Below are 15,068 nucleotides of genomic sequence, written 5' to 3'. Positions count from 1 at the left end.
CCGCCCTATACTCTGAATCTCAGAGTCTCACTCACAGTCTCCTTTACCTTCCCCCCACACACACCCTGTGAGGTAGGTGGGGCTGAGAGAGCTCTCTCAGAAGCTGCCCTTTCAAGGACAACTCCTACGAGAGCTATGGCTGACTCAAGGCCATTCCAGCAGCTGGAAGTGAAGGAGTGGGGAATCAAACCCCGTTCTCCCAGATAAGAGTCCGCACACTTTAACCACTACAACAAACTGGTTGAACTTTTTTTTTTTTTTCATCTTGTCCGGCTGATATTTGTACTGTTACTTGGGCCAAGCCTTCTGTGAGGGGTGAATTATTTCTCCAAACCGGGAGTTGGTAAACTGGAAACAAAAGCTGAGCTGAAAAAACACATGGCCCGTGGCCCCATGGAAAGCTAATGAGGTGCCAAAGGGTGGATGATACCGCCTTTGAAGTCGTTTGTCAAATTTGTAATGGCTCCCCAGGAGAAAAACTGTTCTTCAACGATTGGCCTGACCTCACCGAGCCTAGAGAGGTGGCAACAAAGTGCGATCGCATCCCCACGCTTCTTCAGAGGAAACCCAATAAAAATATTGGAAATATTGACTCCCCCCCAAGGCAGTAAAGCCGCACTCTGGTCTTTGACCTTTGAAACAGCCATGGGGTAGTCAATAAAAAAACCAAGTTGTTACATGCTTGGGCCTGCCACTGATTTGGAGTTGGGAATAGTTTAACCTTGAACCGACATCCAAGTAACCATGACAACAGGAAAATAGGCCTCTGCATCCGAGGAGTCGGGATCCATAAATCAAGGGTCCCTAATGCGAATACGGTGTTCAGGTAGAGATTTTTTGAGAGGATAAGTGGTTTGTGAGGGATTATCTTTAGGAAAATGGACGACTGCCCTAGATACGGCAAAGGGCAGCTTCACAGAGGCCTGGCCTATGGTGACAGGGAGTGGGGGCGCCATTTTGTGGAGATTTGGGGGGGGGGGTTGTTTTATCAATAGAGGTCAAGAGGTGACAGCTGCTATTTTCCGTAGAGCTTTCTATACAGGCTCTTCAGCATAATTATCAACAGATGTTGAATCCAGGAGGTGGTTAGCTTTATTTTATTGCGTTCTAAATATACAGGCTCTTTCTCTCTCCTACACACAGACACACAAACATATGCACGCACGCTAAAATAGTTTCCATATTTAAAACATTGGCACAACCCTGGTTTGTGGCACTTTTTTTTTTTTGCCACGCTGAATAACATCTCATTTTGTTCATGATGCGTTCTACTTTCTTATTTGAAATCCGGGCAGAAAAGCTGCTGGTCTGAAATTCGTTGGATCTGGATCTATGCAGAGTGAAACCATTTGGCCTATTATTATTAATTATTATTAATAATAATAGTACAGAAAACCCAGTTTGAGTAGAAAGAAAGTTAGGACGCTAATGTAGGGAGATGTTTGAAACTGTCACATTAAAGATGAAGAAGAAGATATTGGATTTATATCCCGCCCTCCACTCCGAAGAGTCCCAGAGCGGCTCACAATCTCCTTTCCCTTCCTCCCCCCACAACAGACACCCTGTGAGGTAGATGAAGATATTGGATTTCTATCCCGCCCTCCACTCCGAAGAGTCTCAGAGCGGCTCACACTCTCCTTTCCCTTCCTCCCCCACAACAGACACCCTATAAGGTAGATGAAGATATTAGATTTATATCCCGCCCTCCACTCCGAAGAGTCTCAGAGCGGCTTGCAATCTCCTTTCCCTTCCTCCCCCACAACAGACACCCTGTGAGGTAGATGAAGATATTGGATTTATATCCCGCCCTCCACTCCGAAGAGTCTCAGAGCGGCTCACCATCTCCTTTCCCTTCCTCCCCCACAACAGACACCCTGTGAGATAGAAGAAGATATTGGATTTATATCCCGCCCTCCACTCTGAAGAGTCTCAGAGCGGCTCACAATCTCCTTTCCCTTCCTCCCCCACAACAGACACCCTGTGAGGTAGATGAAGATATTGGATTTATATCCCGCCCTCCACTCCGAAGAGTCTCAGAGTGGCTCACAATCTCCTTTACCTTCCTCCCCCACAACAGACACCCTGTGAGATGGGTGGGGCTGGAGAGGACTCTCACAGCAGCTGCCCTTTCAAGGACAACCTCTGCCAGAGCTATGACTAACCCAAGGCCATGCTAGCAGGTGCAAGTGGAGGAGTGGGGAATCAAACCCGGTTCTCCCAGATAAGAGTCCGCACACTTAACCACTACACCAAACTGGCAAAAAGGGAAGGCGATCGTTCCCAACCGTGGTAGCCTGTCAGCCAGTATTTTATTGGTATAGCCAGGTAAACTATGTTCCAACAGAGAACCAGTTCTGAGAGTAAAATCATGCAAGTCTTATGCATAAAATCCATTGTCTACAGTCCTAAGTTATATGGATATAGCAACACTAAGGTTGCAAGGCTCTGGCTGGCAACTGGTAGAAGGTTTGGTGCCAGGGTCATGGTGGACACAACAACATCTGTGCTGCCGCTTCGCTTCTGGGGAAAACCCAGAAATGACACCAAGTCACTTTAGGAATGTCTGGAAACACTATAATTACCTTCCGCCATAGCCCTAAGCCACACTTACATAAGAGAAGTTCCCGGGGCGTGTGTGGTTTGTAGCAGGAACTCCTTTGCATATTAGGCCACACCCCCTCATGTAGCCAATCCTCCTGGAGCTTACAGTAGGTCCTGTACTAAGAGCCCTGTAAGCTCTTGGAGGATTGGCTACATCAGGGCATGTGGCCTAATATGCAGAGGGAGGGAAGATGGCTCAGTGATAGAGCTTCTGCTCGGTAAGCAGAAGGTCCCAGGTTCAATCCCCGGCATCTCCAACAAAAAAGGGTCCAGGCAAATAGGTGTGAAAAACCTCAGCTTGAGACCCTGGAGAGCCGCTGCCAGTCTGAGGAGACAATACTGACTTTGATGGACCGAGGGTCTGATTCAGCATAAGACAGCTTCATATGTTCATATGTCCTATTAGGGAGGGACAGTGGCTCAGCGGTAGAGCATCTGCTTGGAACGCAGAAAGCTCCAGGTTCAATCCCCGGCATCTCCAACTAAAAAGGGTCCAGGCAAATAGGTGTGATAAACCTCAGCTGTTCAAGGGGAGGGACAGTGGCTCAGTGGTAGAGCATCTCCTAGAGAAGCAGAAGGTCCCAGGTTCAATCCCCGGCATCTCCAACTAAAAAGGGTCCAGGCAAATAGGTGCGAAAAACCTCAGCTTGAGACCCTGAAGAGCCGCTGCCAGTCTGAGTAGACAAGACTGACTTTGATGGACCGAGGGTCTGATTCAGTAGAAGGCAGCTTCATATGTTCATATGAGTTCCTGGTACAATAAAAAAAGCCCTGGCTAAACCCATTTGGTGGCACGGAGACTCGATAAGGAGAATAACTGGTTATTCCATTCCTATCAAAAAGAGGACTTCTTTCAGTTTACAACAAAACAAAACAAAAAAAAAGCCTAAGGGTGGCGTGGTGGAGGTATCCGTAGAAGTGTGCATGCGCATGAAACCTTAAACGCAGGATAAAACTTCGTTGGTCTCGAAGGTGCCACTGGAGTAAAACTTTTTTTCTTATTTAATTTAATTTTTCTATTTTATGCCCCACCCCATCCCGCAAGCGGGCTCAGGGCAGCTTACAACATTGGAACCACGTTAAAATGAATCTCTTCGAAACATCATCGCCACAAATGGTATATTACATTACACCTGGCACGGAGAAAGGGGGTACAGTGAACTCTTTCTCCCTCTTCCATAATGGTAAAATTCAGAGTCGCCCGATGAAGTTGAGACCACCTCTCTCTCGGCTTGGCTTCGCGAACGAAGATTTAAGAAGGGTGCAATAGTCCACGTTTGCTGCAGGCTCGCTGGTGGCTGACAAGACCAATGTGGGACAGGCAGGTCCGGCCACAGCGGCTGCAGGGAAAAGTCTGATTTAGGGTTGGTCCTGTAGCAGTGCAATTCTTCCTCAGTCTCCTTTTGTCCTCAAGACCAGCTATGCGTGCGTTCTCAAAAGGAAGAGACAGCCTGGTGGATGGTGTGCCTCCATGCTTTGCGATCTGAGGCTAGGTCAGACCACTGGTGATGGTTGATGTGACAGGTGCTAAGGGATTTCTTCAAGGAGTCCTTGTACCTCTTCTTTGGTGCCCCTCTATTTCGATGGCCGGTGGAGAGTTCGCCATACAGGGCAATCTTGGGAAGGCGGTGGTTTTCCATCCTAGAAATATGCCCCGCCCAGCGCAGCTGCGTCTTCAACAGCAGTGCCTCAATGCTGGTAACCTCTGCCCGCTTGAGGACTTCAGTGTTGGTCACAAAGTCACTCCAGTGGATGTTGAGGATGGTGCGAAGGCAGCGCTGATGAAAGCGCTCAAGGAGTCGCAGGTGATGACGGTATAAAACCCACGATTCGGAGCCATAGATGAGGGTTGTCATCACAACCGCTTTGTAAACATTGATCTTTGTGCCTTTTTTCAGATGCTTGTTGCTCCACACTCTTTTGTGCAGTCGGCCAAATGCACGGTTTGCCTTTGCCAGCCTGTTGTCAATCTCCTTGTCGATCTTGGCATCTGAGGAGATGATGCACCCCAGGTAGCTGAACTGCTGGACTGTCTTCAGAACTGATTCACCCACAGTGATGCAGGGAGGGTGATAATCTTCCTGGGGTGCAGGCTGGTGGAGAACTTCTGTCTTCTTCAGACTAACTTCTAGGCCGAATAGCTTGGCAGCCTCTGCAAAGCAGGACGTCATATGCTGCAGAGCTGATACCGAGTGGGAGACGAGTGCAGCATCATCAGCAAACAGTAGCTCTCGGATGAGTTTTTCCATTGTCTTGGAGTGTGCCTTTAGTCGCCTCAGGTTGAACAGGCTGCCATCGGTGCGATAGCGGATGTAGACACCATCGTCCTCATCTAGATCTACTGCGGCTCTTTGAAGCATCATGCTAAAGAAGATCGTAAAGAGAGTTGGCGCGAGAACGCAGCCTTGCTTTACACCTGTGCCTATTGGGAAGGGCTCCGAGAGGTCGTTGCAGTGTCTGACTTGGCCTCGCTGGTCTTCGTGTAGCTGGATGATCATGCTGAGGAACCTTGGGGGACATCCTAAACGTTCCAAGATTTGCCACAGGCCTTTCCTGCTAACGGTATCGAAAGCTTTGGTAAGGTCGACAAAAGTCACATACAGACCCTTGTTCTGTTCCCTGCATTTCTCTTGGAGCTGCCTGAGAACAAATACCATATCGGTGGTGCTCCTGTTAGCTCTGAAGCCGCACTGGCTCTCTGGGAGGAGTTCTTCTGCAATGGTGGGCACCAGTCTGTTCAGGAGTATTCTGGCAAGGATTTTGCCTGCGATGGAGAGCAGGGTTATCCCCCGGTAGTTGGAGCAGTCTGACTTTTCCCCTTTGTTCTTGTATAGGGTGATGATGATTGCATCGCGAAAGTCCTGTGGTAATTTGCCTTGTTCCCAGCAGGTGACAAGTACTTTGTGAAGTGAGCTATGTAGTACTGTGCCCCCATGCTTCCAGATCACTGGTGGAATTCCATCAACTCCTGCTGCCTTGCCACTTTTCAGTTGCTTGATGGCTTTAACAGTCTCTTCTAGGGTGGGGATCTCATCCAACTCTGTTTTCACCGGTTGAAGTGGGGTGAGGTGGATTGCTGAATCTTGAACTACGCGGTTGGCACTGAAGAGAACCTGAAAATACTCCGACCACCGGTTCAGTATGGATGCCTTGTCTGTGAGGAGCACTTGGCCGTCTGCACTATGCAAGGGACTCTGAGCCTGATATGATGGACCATATACTGCCTTCAGGGCTTCGTAGAACCCTCTTAAATCACCAGTGTCTGCACACAGCTGGGTTCTCTCTGCAAGCTTGGTCCACCACTCGTTCTGAATGTCTCGAAGCTTGCGCTGGAGGTTGCTACATGCAGCGCGAAAGTTTGCTTTTTTCCCAGGACAGGTGGGCTGAGCAAGATGTGCTTGGTAGGCAGATCTCTTTTTTGCGAGTAATTCTTGGATCTCTTGATTGTTCTCATCAAACCAGTCCTTGTTCTTCCTTGTGGAGAACCCGAGGACTTCTTCAGAGATCTGCAGGACGGTAGTTTTTAGGTGTTCCCAGAGTGCTTCTGGAGAAGGGTCTGTGGGGCAACTGAGGTCCTCAATTCTTGACTGGAGTTTTGCCTGGAAGGCAGCTTTAACTTCGACTGACTGGAGGCTGCCAACCTGAAACTTCCTCCGAGGGATACCTCCTCTCCTGGGTGTGGGTTTAAAGTGAAGATGGAGATTGCAGCGTACAAGACGATGATCCGTATGACATTCTGCGCTGGGCATTACTCGGGTGTGTAAGACATCTCGAAGGTCTCTCTGGCGCACCAGAATGTAGTCGATAAGGTGCCAATGCTTGGACCGTGGGTGCATCCAGGTTGTCTTCAGACTGTTCTTCTGCTGGAAGATAGTGTTGGTGATGGTGAGCTGGTGCTCCATGCAGAATTCTAGCAGGAGGCGCCCGTTGTCATTGCAGTTGCCAATGCCGTGTTTGCCAAGTACTCCTTTCCAGGCTTCCGAGTCTTTACCTACTCTGGCATTGAAGTCGCCAAGGATGATCACCTTGTCCTCTGTAGGGGTCTTCCGTACGAGGTTGCGTAGATCAGCATAGAACTTGTTCTTTTCTGCAGGATCTGCTTGAAGGGTTGGGGCATACACACTGAGGAGTGTTGCATGCTGCTTGTTTTGAAGTGGGAGGCGCATGGACATGATGCGATCTGAGTGACCTGTTGGAAGGTTTTTGAGTTTGGAGGCAATGGAGTTCCTGACCATGAAGCCAACGCCAGAAAGGCGGCTCTCAGCCTTTGACTTACCCGACCAGTAGAGGGTATAGCCAGCACCGTGTTCTTGAAGACTACCTTCCTCAGGGAAACGGACCTCACTGAGAGCTGCTATGTCGATATTCAACCTGAGAAGTTCGTGGGCAACTAGAGCAGAGCGTCGTTCAGGGCGACCACTGCCTACTGTGTCAAGCATGGTTCTGATGTTCCAACACGCAAGCTTTAGTCTTTGCACACTTTGTGAGGCAGGTGCATGCCTTTTCTTTGTTGTTATTTTTCGACCGCAAGTAAGGATGCCCGTTGACCGCGGCTAGCCAACTGGGGTGGGGGAGACGAGCTTTGTTTAGGCCACCTTTTCTAGGCCCCTCTCCGTGTGGAGCAAGCAGTGCTGTCCCTAGATAAGGCTGCTTGGTCGTTCAGGGTGCTGCCGAAAGATGCTTTCGTCTCCGGGTCAGCATCAGGCGACCAATATCCTGAACCGCCTACATGCAGGATCGGGACTGCGGCTTCCAGTGGCACCTTCCACCTGCCGTTTCGCCCCTTGCCTATCGCTGCAGGACTTGATGCGTTGTGGGTTGTGTGTGTGGATATGCCCTTCAGGCCTGCGCAGAGGAATTTTTTAGGTGAAGTGCAGTGTGCGCGGTACTGGCTCCACCCTTTCACCTGGGGGTCATCTGCCATGGCCCAGTAAGCCGGGACGCCGGCAGTGAGTCCTCCAGGTGGTAGGTGTTACATTAACGAGCTCTATCTGCCCGGGTTTGATGTTAGAGTTTTCCTTCTCTTAGGCTGACGAAGTTGGTGGGCCCAGCCTGCCCATCCGGTTATACCGCCGGACAATTCGGTCGCACCATGACGTAGCAAACTCTGTGAAAACGGGGGGGACCAGCGAGAAGGTGTTGCTACGGATGCAGTAATGCAGGAGAGGCCATTGCAGTGACCATCTGCCAGGCATAGCCAGACAGTGACCACGCGGCGTTCACTACACCGGGAGAGGAGAGGCTATGTATTGCGCATGCACTTTCCCTGGGGGGGTAGGATTCCCAGAGGGAGCCCACCCCCCACCCCCCCTGAGACCACCAAGACAGATGAAATTAAATGCTTCTTTACTCAGTGGGTGATCTCATTGTGAATAAAATCAAACTCGAACTCTCCCTAAGAGTTTGTGAATAAAATCAAACTCCCTAACTCTCCCTCTCACCTGCTAGTGATCCCCGGGCCAAAGGAGGCCCGTCTGAAATCCACCAGGGATCAGGCCTTCTCGGTAACGGCGCCTTACTGGTGGAACCAGCTGCCGGAAGAGGTGAGGGCCCTGCGGGACCTAGGACAGTTCCGCAGGGCCTGCAAGACAGTCCTCTTCCGGCTGCCCTACAACTAATTGACGCTGAGAATTTTTGGATGGAGCTAGAATGCATTCTGACAGACCACTGGTTTTTATGTCCTATGTTTTATTAATTTATTAACTGTTGCTATGTAATTGTTTTTAAGCCAAAGCTATGTAAGTTTTATATGTTGTAAGCCACCCTGAGCCACTTCGGTGGGAAGGGCGGGATATAAATCGAAAAATAAATAAATAAATAAATAAATAAATAAATAAATAATTAAATAAATAAGAGCTAAAATGACCAAACTGAGGTTATCATATTTTGGTCCAGTCTGAGAAGAGTCACTGGAAAATACAAGAATGTGAGGAAAAGTTGAAGGCAGCAAAAGAGGGAGACCCTCCATGAGATGGGTTAACATAGGAACTTAAGAGAAGCCATGTTGGATCAGGCCAATGGCCCATGCAGTCCAACACTCTGTGTCACACAGTGGCCAAAAAACCCAGGTGCCATCAGGAGGTCCGCCAGTGGGGCCAGGACACTAGAAGTCCTCACACTGTTGGCCCTTCCAAGCACCAAGAATACAGAGCATCACTTGCCCCAGACAGAGAGTTCCAACAGTACGCTGTGGCTAATAGCCACTGATGGACCTCTGCTCCATATGCTTATCCAATCCCCTCTTGAAGCTGTCTATGCTTGTAGCCGCCACCACCTCCTGTGGCAGTGAATTCCATGTGCCAATCACCCGTTGGGTTGACTCTATAAAAGAAGTCGCAGCCCTCAGTGTCAGGACATTTTGGGGGTCGTTAATTCCTAGGATTGCTGTAAATCAGGAGTGACCAAACAGCACTTCGCACACACGCACAATTTTGTAGTAGAATTCCCTGCCAGCGGATGTAGTAATGCCTGCAAGCATGGTTGTATGTGTGCAAGAGCTGTCAACTCACAACTGACTTACAGCAATCCCAGCAAGGGGCTTTCAAGGCATGCGAGAAGCAGAAGTTGTTTCCCGTTACTTTCTTCTCTGGCGTCTTCCTTGGTGGTCCCCCTTCCAAGTACCGACCCTGTTTACCTCCCACCCAAGCGCCAACCCTGCTTGGCTTAGACTTATGACAATCCCAGCAAGGGGCTGTCAAGGCGAGTGAGAAGCAGAGGTGGTTTGCCTTTGACTCCCTCTGGCTTCAAAAGGGGATTAAACACATTCATGGAAGATAGATCCATCCATCAGTGGCTTCTAACCATGACTAAACGAAACCTCCACGTCCTGAGGCCAAGAGGAGGAGGCAAACTCAAGTGGAGGCTTCGGCCTCGGTTCACTGTTTGTCGGCCCTCAAAGTCAACTGGCGGGCCACTGTGTGAAACGGAGTGTTGGAAAAGAGGCATCACTGGTCCGATCCAGCATGGTTTCTCTTCTGTTCTCGCAGAATCTGGGCATCAGATACAAAACCCAATGAATGTACATAGTGAAGTAGCTGTCAGTCGCGTTTCCCGTGCAGCAGGGCTTCGTGCTCTGTGCCTTCCAAGCGCCAAGGACTTCCACGCTGGAGGGTAAAACGGCTGGACGATAATGATATTCTTGCCCGTTCTCGTCTTTGCGATTGTATGATAGATACAAGGGGGAGGAGAGGCACATGAGAAGGCAAGCTCCAAATAGAGATGTGATTAGAATCTTTCCTCCATATATTGTCTTAAAAATAGACTTGCGAGGCAATAATGTGTTGGCTCGGAGTCAATGTTTACGTGATGTCCTAAGGCAATATGAACCAAAACCCAATAAAAAGAAATTCATAATCCTTGCTGGTATTAGAAGCTCATTTACAAGGAGAGAAAGCTGGGGAGGTCGGCTTCCTTTTGATACTCAGCAGGGCGTTTATCAAAGCCAGGGTGTTTCCCCCCCCTCTTCCCCCCCCTTAATAATTACCCTTGTTTGTCTTTTCCAGGACTTGCCAGTTCCCACCTCAAAGTGGACCAGATCTCCTTTCATCATAAAAACGAGAGTTCGGCTTCCGCCGTGACAACCCGCCGGAAACCGGCGGCTCTCGACGGCGTCACCATGACCTCGACTCCAGTATTATCTCGCATACCTTCATCGACAGCGGCAGCCTCTGAAGCAGGTAATTGGCGCGCCAAATTGTTTCAGAAGACTGCAGCGGCAGATTCGAGTCCAGTAGCGCTTTAGAGAACGATACGATTTCCAGGGTTTGAGCTTTCGAGCGTCCACACTATAATGAAGGGTTAAAAGAAGTCAAAGGCGGTACCTGATTGCTCTCCTGAAGGGTTGTCACTTAGAGAGGGACAGGGAGCTGTTCCTGTTGGCGGCAGAGGAGAGGACTCACCATAATGGGTTTAAATTAAGGGGCAGGAAGGTATTGATGATGGTGATATGAGATTTATATCCCGCCCTCCACTCCGAATCCGAGTATCAGAGTGACTCACAATCTCCTTTATCTTCCTTCCCCACAACAGACAGCCTGTGAGGTGGGTGGGGCTGAGAGGACAACCTCACGGCAGCTGTTCTTTCACCCTTCATGACTGACCCAAGGCCATTCCAGCAGGTGCAAGTGGAGGAGTGGGGAACCAAACCCGGTTCTCCCAGATAAGAGTCCGCACGCTTAACCCCTACACCAAATTGGCTAATCTTCAGTATTGGCTGGATATTAGGAAAATCGTTTTGACAGTCAGAGTTATTCAACAGCGGAATCAACTCCCAAGGGTGTCAGGCTCAACCAGGTATCAATCGTACAAACTCCTCGGATGCAAATATAGATAAAGTTTATTAGAACTGAGGAAATGCATCAGGACAGGATCTTGCGAGAACCGAGGGCTGGTAGCTACAGGGGGGTAGTTATAGTACACACAAACGGTTGCATTCTAGCGCCACTGTTTCCCACTGGTATTACGTTCAAAATGTATTCCCACAGAGATTCACCTCTATGCTAACATTCCCATCTCACCCAAGGCTGTGGCAAATGTAGAGAGAGAGAGAGCTATCAGAAGACTGCCGTGGCAACGAGATAAGGAAGTAGCTTGTGCTATCTAATTACACTTCAGGGGTGTCAAACTCATTTGTTATGAGGACGGATCTGATATAAATGAGACCTTGTTGGGCCAGGTCATGTTGGGTTGGACCGAGCCATGCCCGGCCGAGCCATGTGTGTACCTATTTAAGATTAGGTAGCAGAGATATAGATTTTATAAAGAACACAAACACAAATATATTTTTAAAAACTTAAAACATGCTTAAGACGTTAGCACTCATTGGTTTTAAAGATGTTTTCTTTGTATTTCTCCTATGGGATCCAGGGAATTGGGCAAAGGAAGCTCTGGCTCTTTCTTTCCTTCCCCAGGGGACTGGGAAGGGGAGCCTCAGCCAATAGAAGGAAGAGAGGCTTGGCTCAGTAGCTCTGCTGTGTGATCGAGAGAGCCTAGCAAAGCAAGTTCTGCCTCCCCCCTCTTCCTCTGTAGCTCCTGTGCGATTGAGTAAGCCTTGCAAAGCAAGCTGTTGTGCAGAAAGAAGCAAGAGGGAGGGAGAAGGACACAGCCAGCCAGTTGCTTGGGGGCCTGATAGGAATCCTCTGGGGGCCTGATTCAGCCCTCGAACTGCATGTTTGACACCCGTGCTCTAAATCAAACAAAAGAAAGCTATGTGCATTTCCTCTCTTCCTCATGAGCACCCTTGGCAGGTACATGGTTGCATACAGACATTCAAGTAATGAAACTTAGCATACTTTGGAAAGCCAAAAATGTGGCAGAGAACCTGACAAAGGAAGATGGCAAGCTCCCCGTCATTGGCAATATTTAAGTAGCGGCTGGACAAACACTTGTTGGGTGCAGGAGTGGCCAGTCTGTGGCTTGGGAGCCACGTGTGGCTCTTTCACACCTATTGTATGGCTCTTGAAGCCCCCACCACCCCGTCAACTGGCTTGGAGAAGGCATTTCTCCCTTTAAATCACTTCTTCAAGCCAAGACAACTAGTAGCTAGGAGAATGCATTTAAAGTTGCTTTCTTTCCACCACTTCTTCCCTCCCCCATCTATCTTCCTTCCTTCCTTCCTTCCTTCCTTCCTTCCTTCCTTCCTTCCTTCCTTCCTTCCTTCCTTCCTTCCTTCCTTCCTTCCTTCCTTCCTTCCTTCCTTCCTTCCTTCCTTCCCTCCCTCCCTCCCTCCCTCCCTCCCTCCCTCCATCCATCCCTTCCTCCCTTCCGTTGTGTATGTGGACTAATGTTGTGTATTATAACTAGTGTTCCTGCCTGGCTCATTGGAGCCTTTAGGACTGAGCTTGGGGACTCGGGAACAATAGGCAGTAGGATCCAAATCCCTGCTGCCCTGCTCCAATCAGGGCCCCCTGCTGGTTTGAATGGTCCAATGTCATCCTAGCGTGGGAACCTTGAAGTGTATATAGTTGGCCCTTTTGGCCCAGTTCAGCAGTCTTGTACTTCAGCCGTTACCATGCTGAAATTAATAAGGAGAGCTATGATCACTGCAACCTCGTCTCCTCCTTGCATTGAACCCACTATATTATCCTTCCTTCCTTCCTTCCTTCCTTCCTTCCTTCCTTCCTTCCTTCCTTCCTTCCTTCCTTCCTTCCTTCCTTCCTTCCTTCCTTCCTTCCTTCCTTCCTTCCTTCCTTCCTTCCTTCCCTCCCTCCCTCCCTCCCTCCCTCCCTCCCTCCCTCCCTCCCTCCCTCCTTCCTTCCTTCCTTCCTTCCTTCCTTCCTTCCTTCCTTCCTTCCTTCCTTCCTTCCTTCCTTCCTTCCTTCCTTCCTTCCTTCCTTCCTTCCTTCCTTGTCTTGCAGCTCTCGAACATCTTACATTTATTCTGTGTGGCTCTTACGTTTAAGCAAGTTTGGCCACTCCGGTTGTAGGCTGATCCTACATTGAGCAGTGGTTTGGACTAGATGGCTTTGATGGCCATAATAGCTGGCTTCAAGAGGGGAATGGATAAGCATATGGAGCAGAGGTGCATCAATGGCTATTAACCACAGCTTATTGTTGGAACTCTCTGTCTGGGGAAGTGATGCTCTGTATTCTGGGTTATTTGGGCGGGGGGGGCATAGTGGGAGGACGTCTAGTGTCCTGGTCCCACTGGTGGACCTCCTGATGGCACTTGGGTTTCTTTTGGCTGCTGTGTGACACAGAGTGTTGGACTGGATGGGCCCTCGGCCTGATCCAACAGGGCTTCTCTTATGTTCTTTTGTGACACAGAGTGTTGGACTGGATGGGCCATTGGCCTGATCCAACATGGCTTCTCTTATGTTCTTATGTGACACAGAGTGTTGGACTGGATGGGCCATTGGCCTGATCCAACATGGCTTCTCTTATGTTCTTCTGTAACACAGAGTGTTGGACTGGATGGGCTATTGGCCTGATCCAACATGGCTTCTCTTATGTTCTTCTGTGACACAGAGTGTTGGACTGGATGGGCCATTGGCCTGATCCAACATGGCTTCTCTTATGTTCTTCTGTGACACAGAATGTTGGACTGGATCTGCCATTGGCCTGATCCAACAGGGCTTCTCTTATGTTCTTATGTGACACAGAGTGTTGAACTGGATGGACCTTTGGCCTGATCCAACAGGGCTTCTCTTATGTTCTTATGTGACACAGAATGTTGGACTGGAGGGGCCATTGGCCTGATCCAACAGGGCTTCTCTTATGTTCTTATGTGACACAGAGTGTTGGCCTGGATTGGCCTTTGGCCTGATCCAACGGGGCTTCTCTTATGTTCTTATGTGACACAGAATGTTGGACTGGAGGGGCCATTGGCCTGATCCAACAGGGCTTCTCTTATGTGACACAGAGTGTTGGACTGGATTGGCCTTTGGCCTGATCCAACATGGCTTCTCTTATGTTCTTATGTGACACAGAGTGTTGGACTGAATGGGCCATTGGCCTGATCCAACATGGCTTCTCTTATGTTCTTATGTGACACAGAGTGTTGGACTGGATGGGCCATTGGCCTGATCCAACATGGCTTTTCTTATGTTCTTATGGCCCCTTCCAACTTTGTGATTCTGTGTGTGACGATCCTCAAAAACTCTGATCTTCAACAGTTTCTACCCCAGCAATCCTGCTGGTCTGTAAGGCACCACTAGAATCTAATCCGTCTCTTCGTATATGCTGAATAGATCCTTTGTGCCTCAAGGCAGAGAGACGTGCACCTGGAGGAAAACTAAGCCACCATAGCAGAAGTATCTGTCACCGTGTGCTCATCAGAGAAGGATGGAGAGACCTTGTGGAGCACGGATGACCCTTCCTCTCCTGCCAGTAGATAAAAACACGAGAAGGAGCTTTGCTGGATCAGATCAGTGGGCCATCTAGTCCAGCATTCCGTCTGACACACCGGCCAACGAGTAGCTAAAGAGGTCCAACAACAGGGCAGAGAGCTCAAGGCCGTCCCCTGACATTGCCAGGAGTTAGAGGTTTACTGCCTTCGAAAATGTTTATCACCATGGCTAGGAGTGACCGTGCTGCAGAGTGGTACAGCTGCAGTATTGTGAGATAGTTTGCTATTGTGGTTAAGTGTGTGGACACTTACTTGGGTGAACCAGGTTTGATTCCCCACTCCTCCACTTGCATCTGCTGGAATGGCCTTGGGTTAGCCATAGCTATCGCAGGAGCTGTCCTTGAAAGGGCAGCTGCTGTGAGAGCCTTCTCAGCCCCACACACCGCACAGGGTGTCTGTTGTAGGGGGAGAAGACATAGATTGTAAGCCTCTCTGAGTCTCTGATTCAGGGAGAAAGGCGGGGTATAAATCTGCAATTCTTCTTCTTCTCACGACCTGAGTTTGATCCCAGCGGAAGCTGGGTTCAGGTAGCCGGTTCGAGGCTGACTCAGCCTTCCACCCTTCTGAGGTTGATAAAATGAGTACCCAGCTTGCTGGGGGGAAAGTGTAGATGACTGGGGAA

The 15,068-nt window shown here is 49.4% G+C and overlaps 1 protein-coding gene across 1 annotated transcript in view; it reads left to right on the top strand.

The window, feature by feature from the left end:
* Positions 1–15,068, top strand: part of SETBP1 (SET binding protein 1) — a 436,393-nt gene that overhangs the window by 397,595 nt on the left and 23,730 nt on the right. Inside the window, exon 4 of the mRNA XM_060236218.1 lies at positions 10,104–10,277. Coding sequence (XP_060092201.1) covers positions 10,104–10,277 — 174 coding nt within the window. The remainder of the gene's footprint in view (positions 1–10,103; positions 10,278–15,068) is intronic.

Source organism: Heteronotia binoei, chromosome 4, assembly GCF_032191835.1.
Source record: "Heteronotia binoei isolate CCM8104 ecotype False Entrance Well chromosome 4, APGP_CSIRO_Hbin_v1, whole genome shotgun sequence".
NCBI classification, from domain to species: Eukaryota; Metazoa; Chordata; class Lepidosauria; order Squamata; family Gekkonidae; genus Heteronotia; species Heteronotia binoei.
Note: the sequence above shows the minus strand (reverse complement) of the source record. Positions and strands in the feature narration are given on the sequence as shown.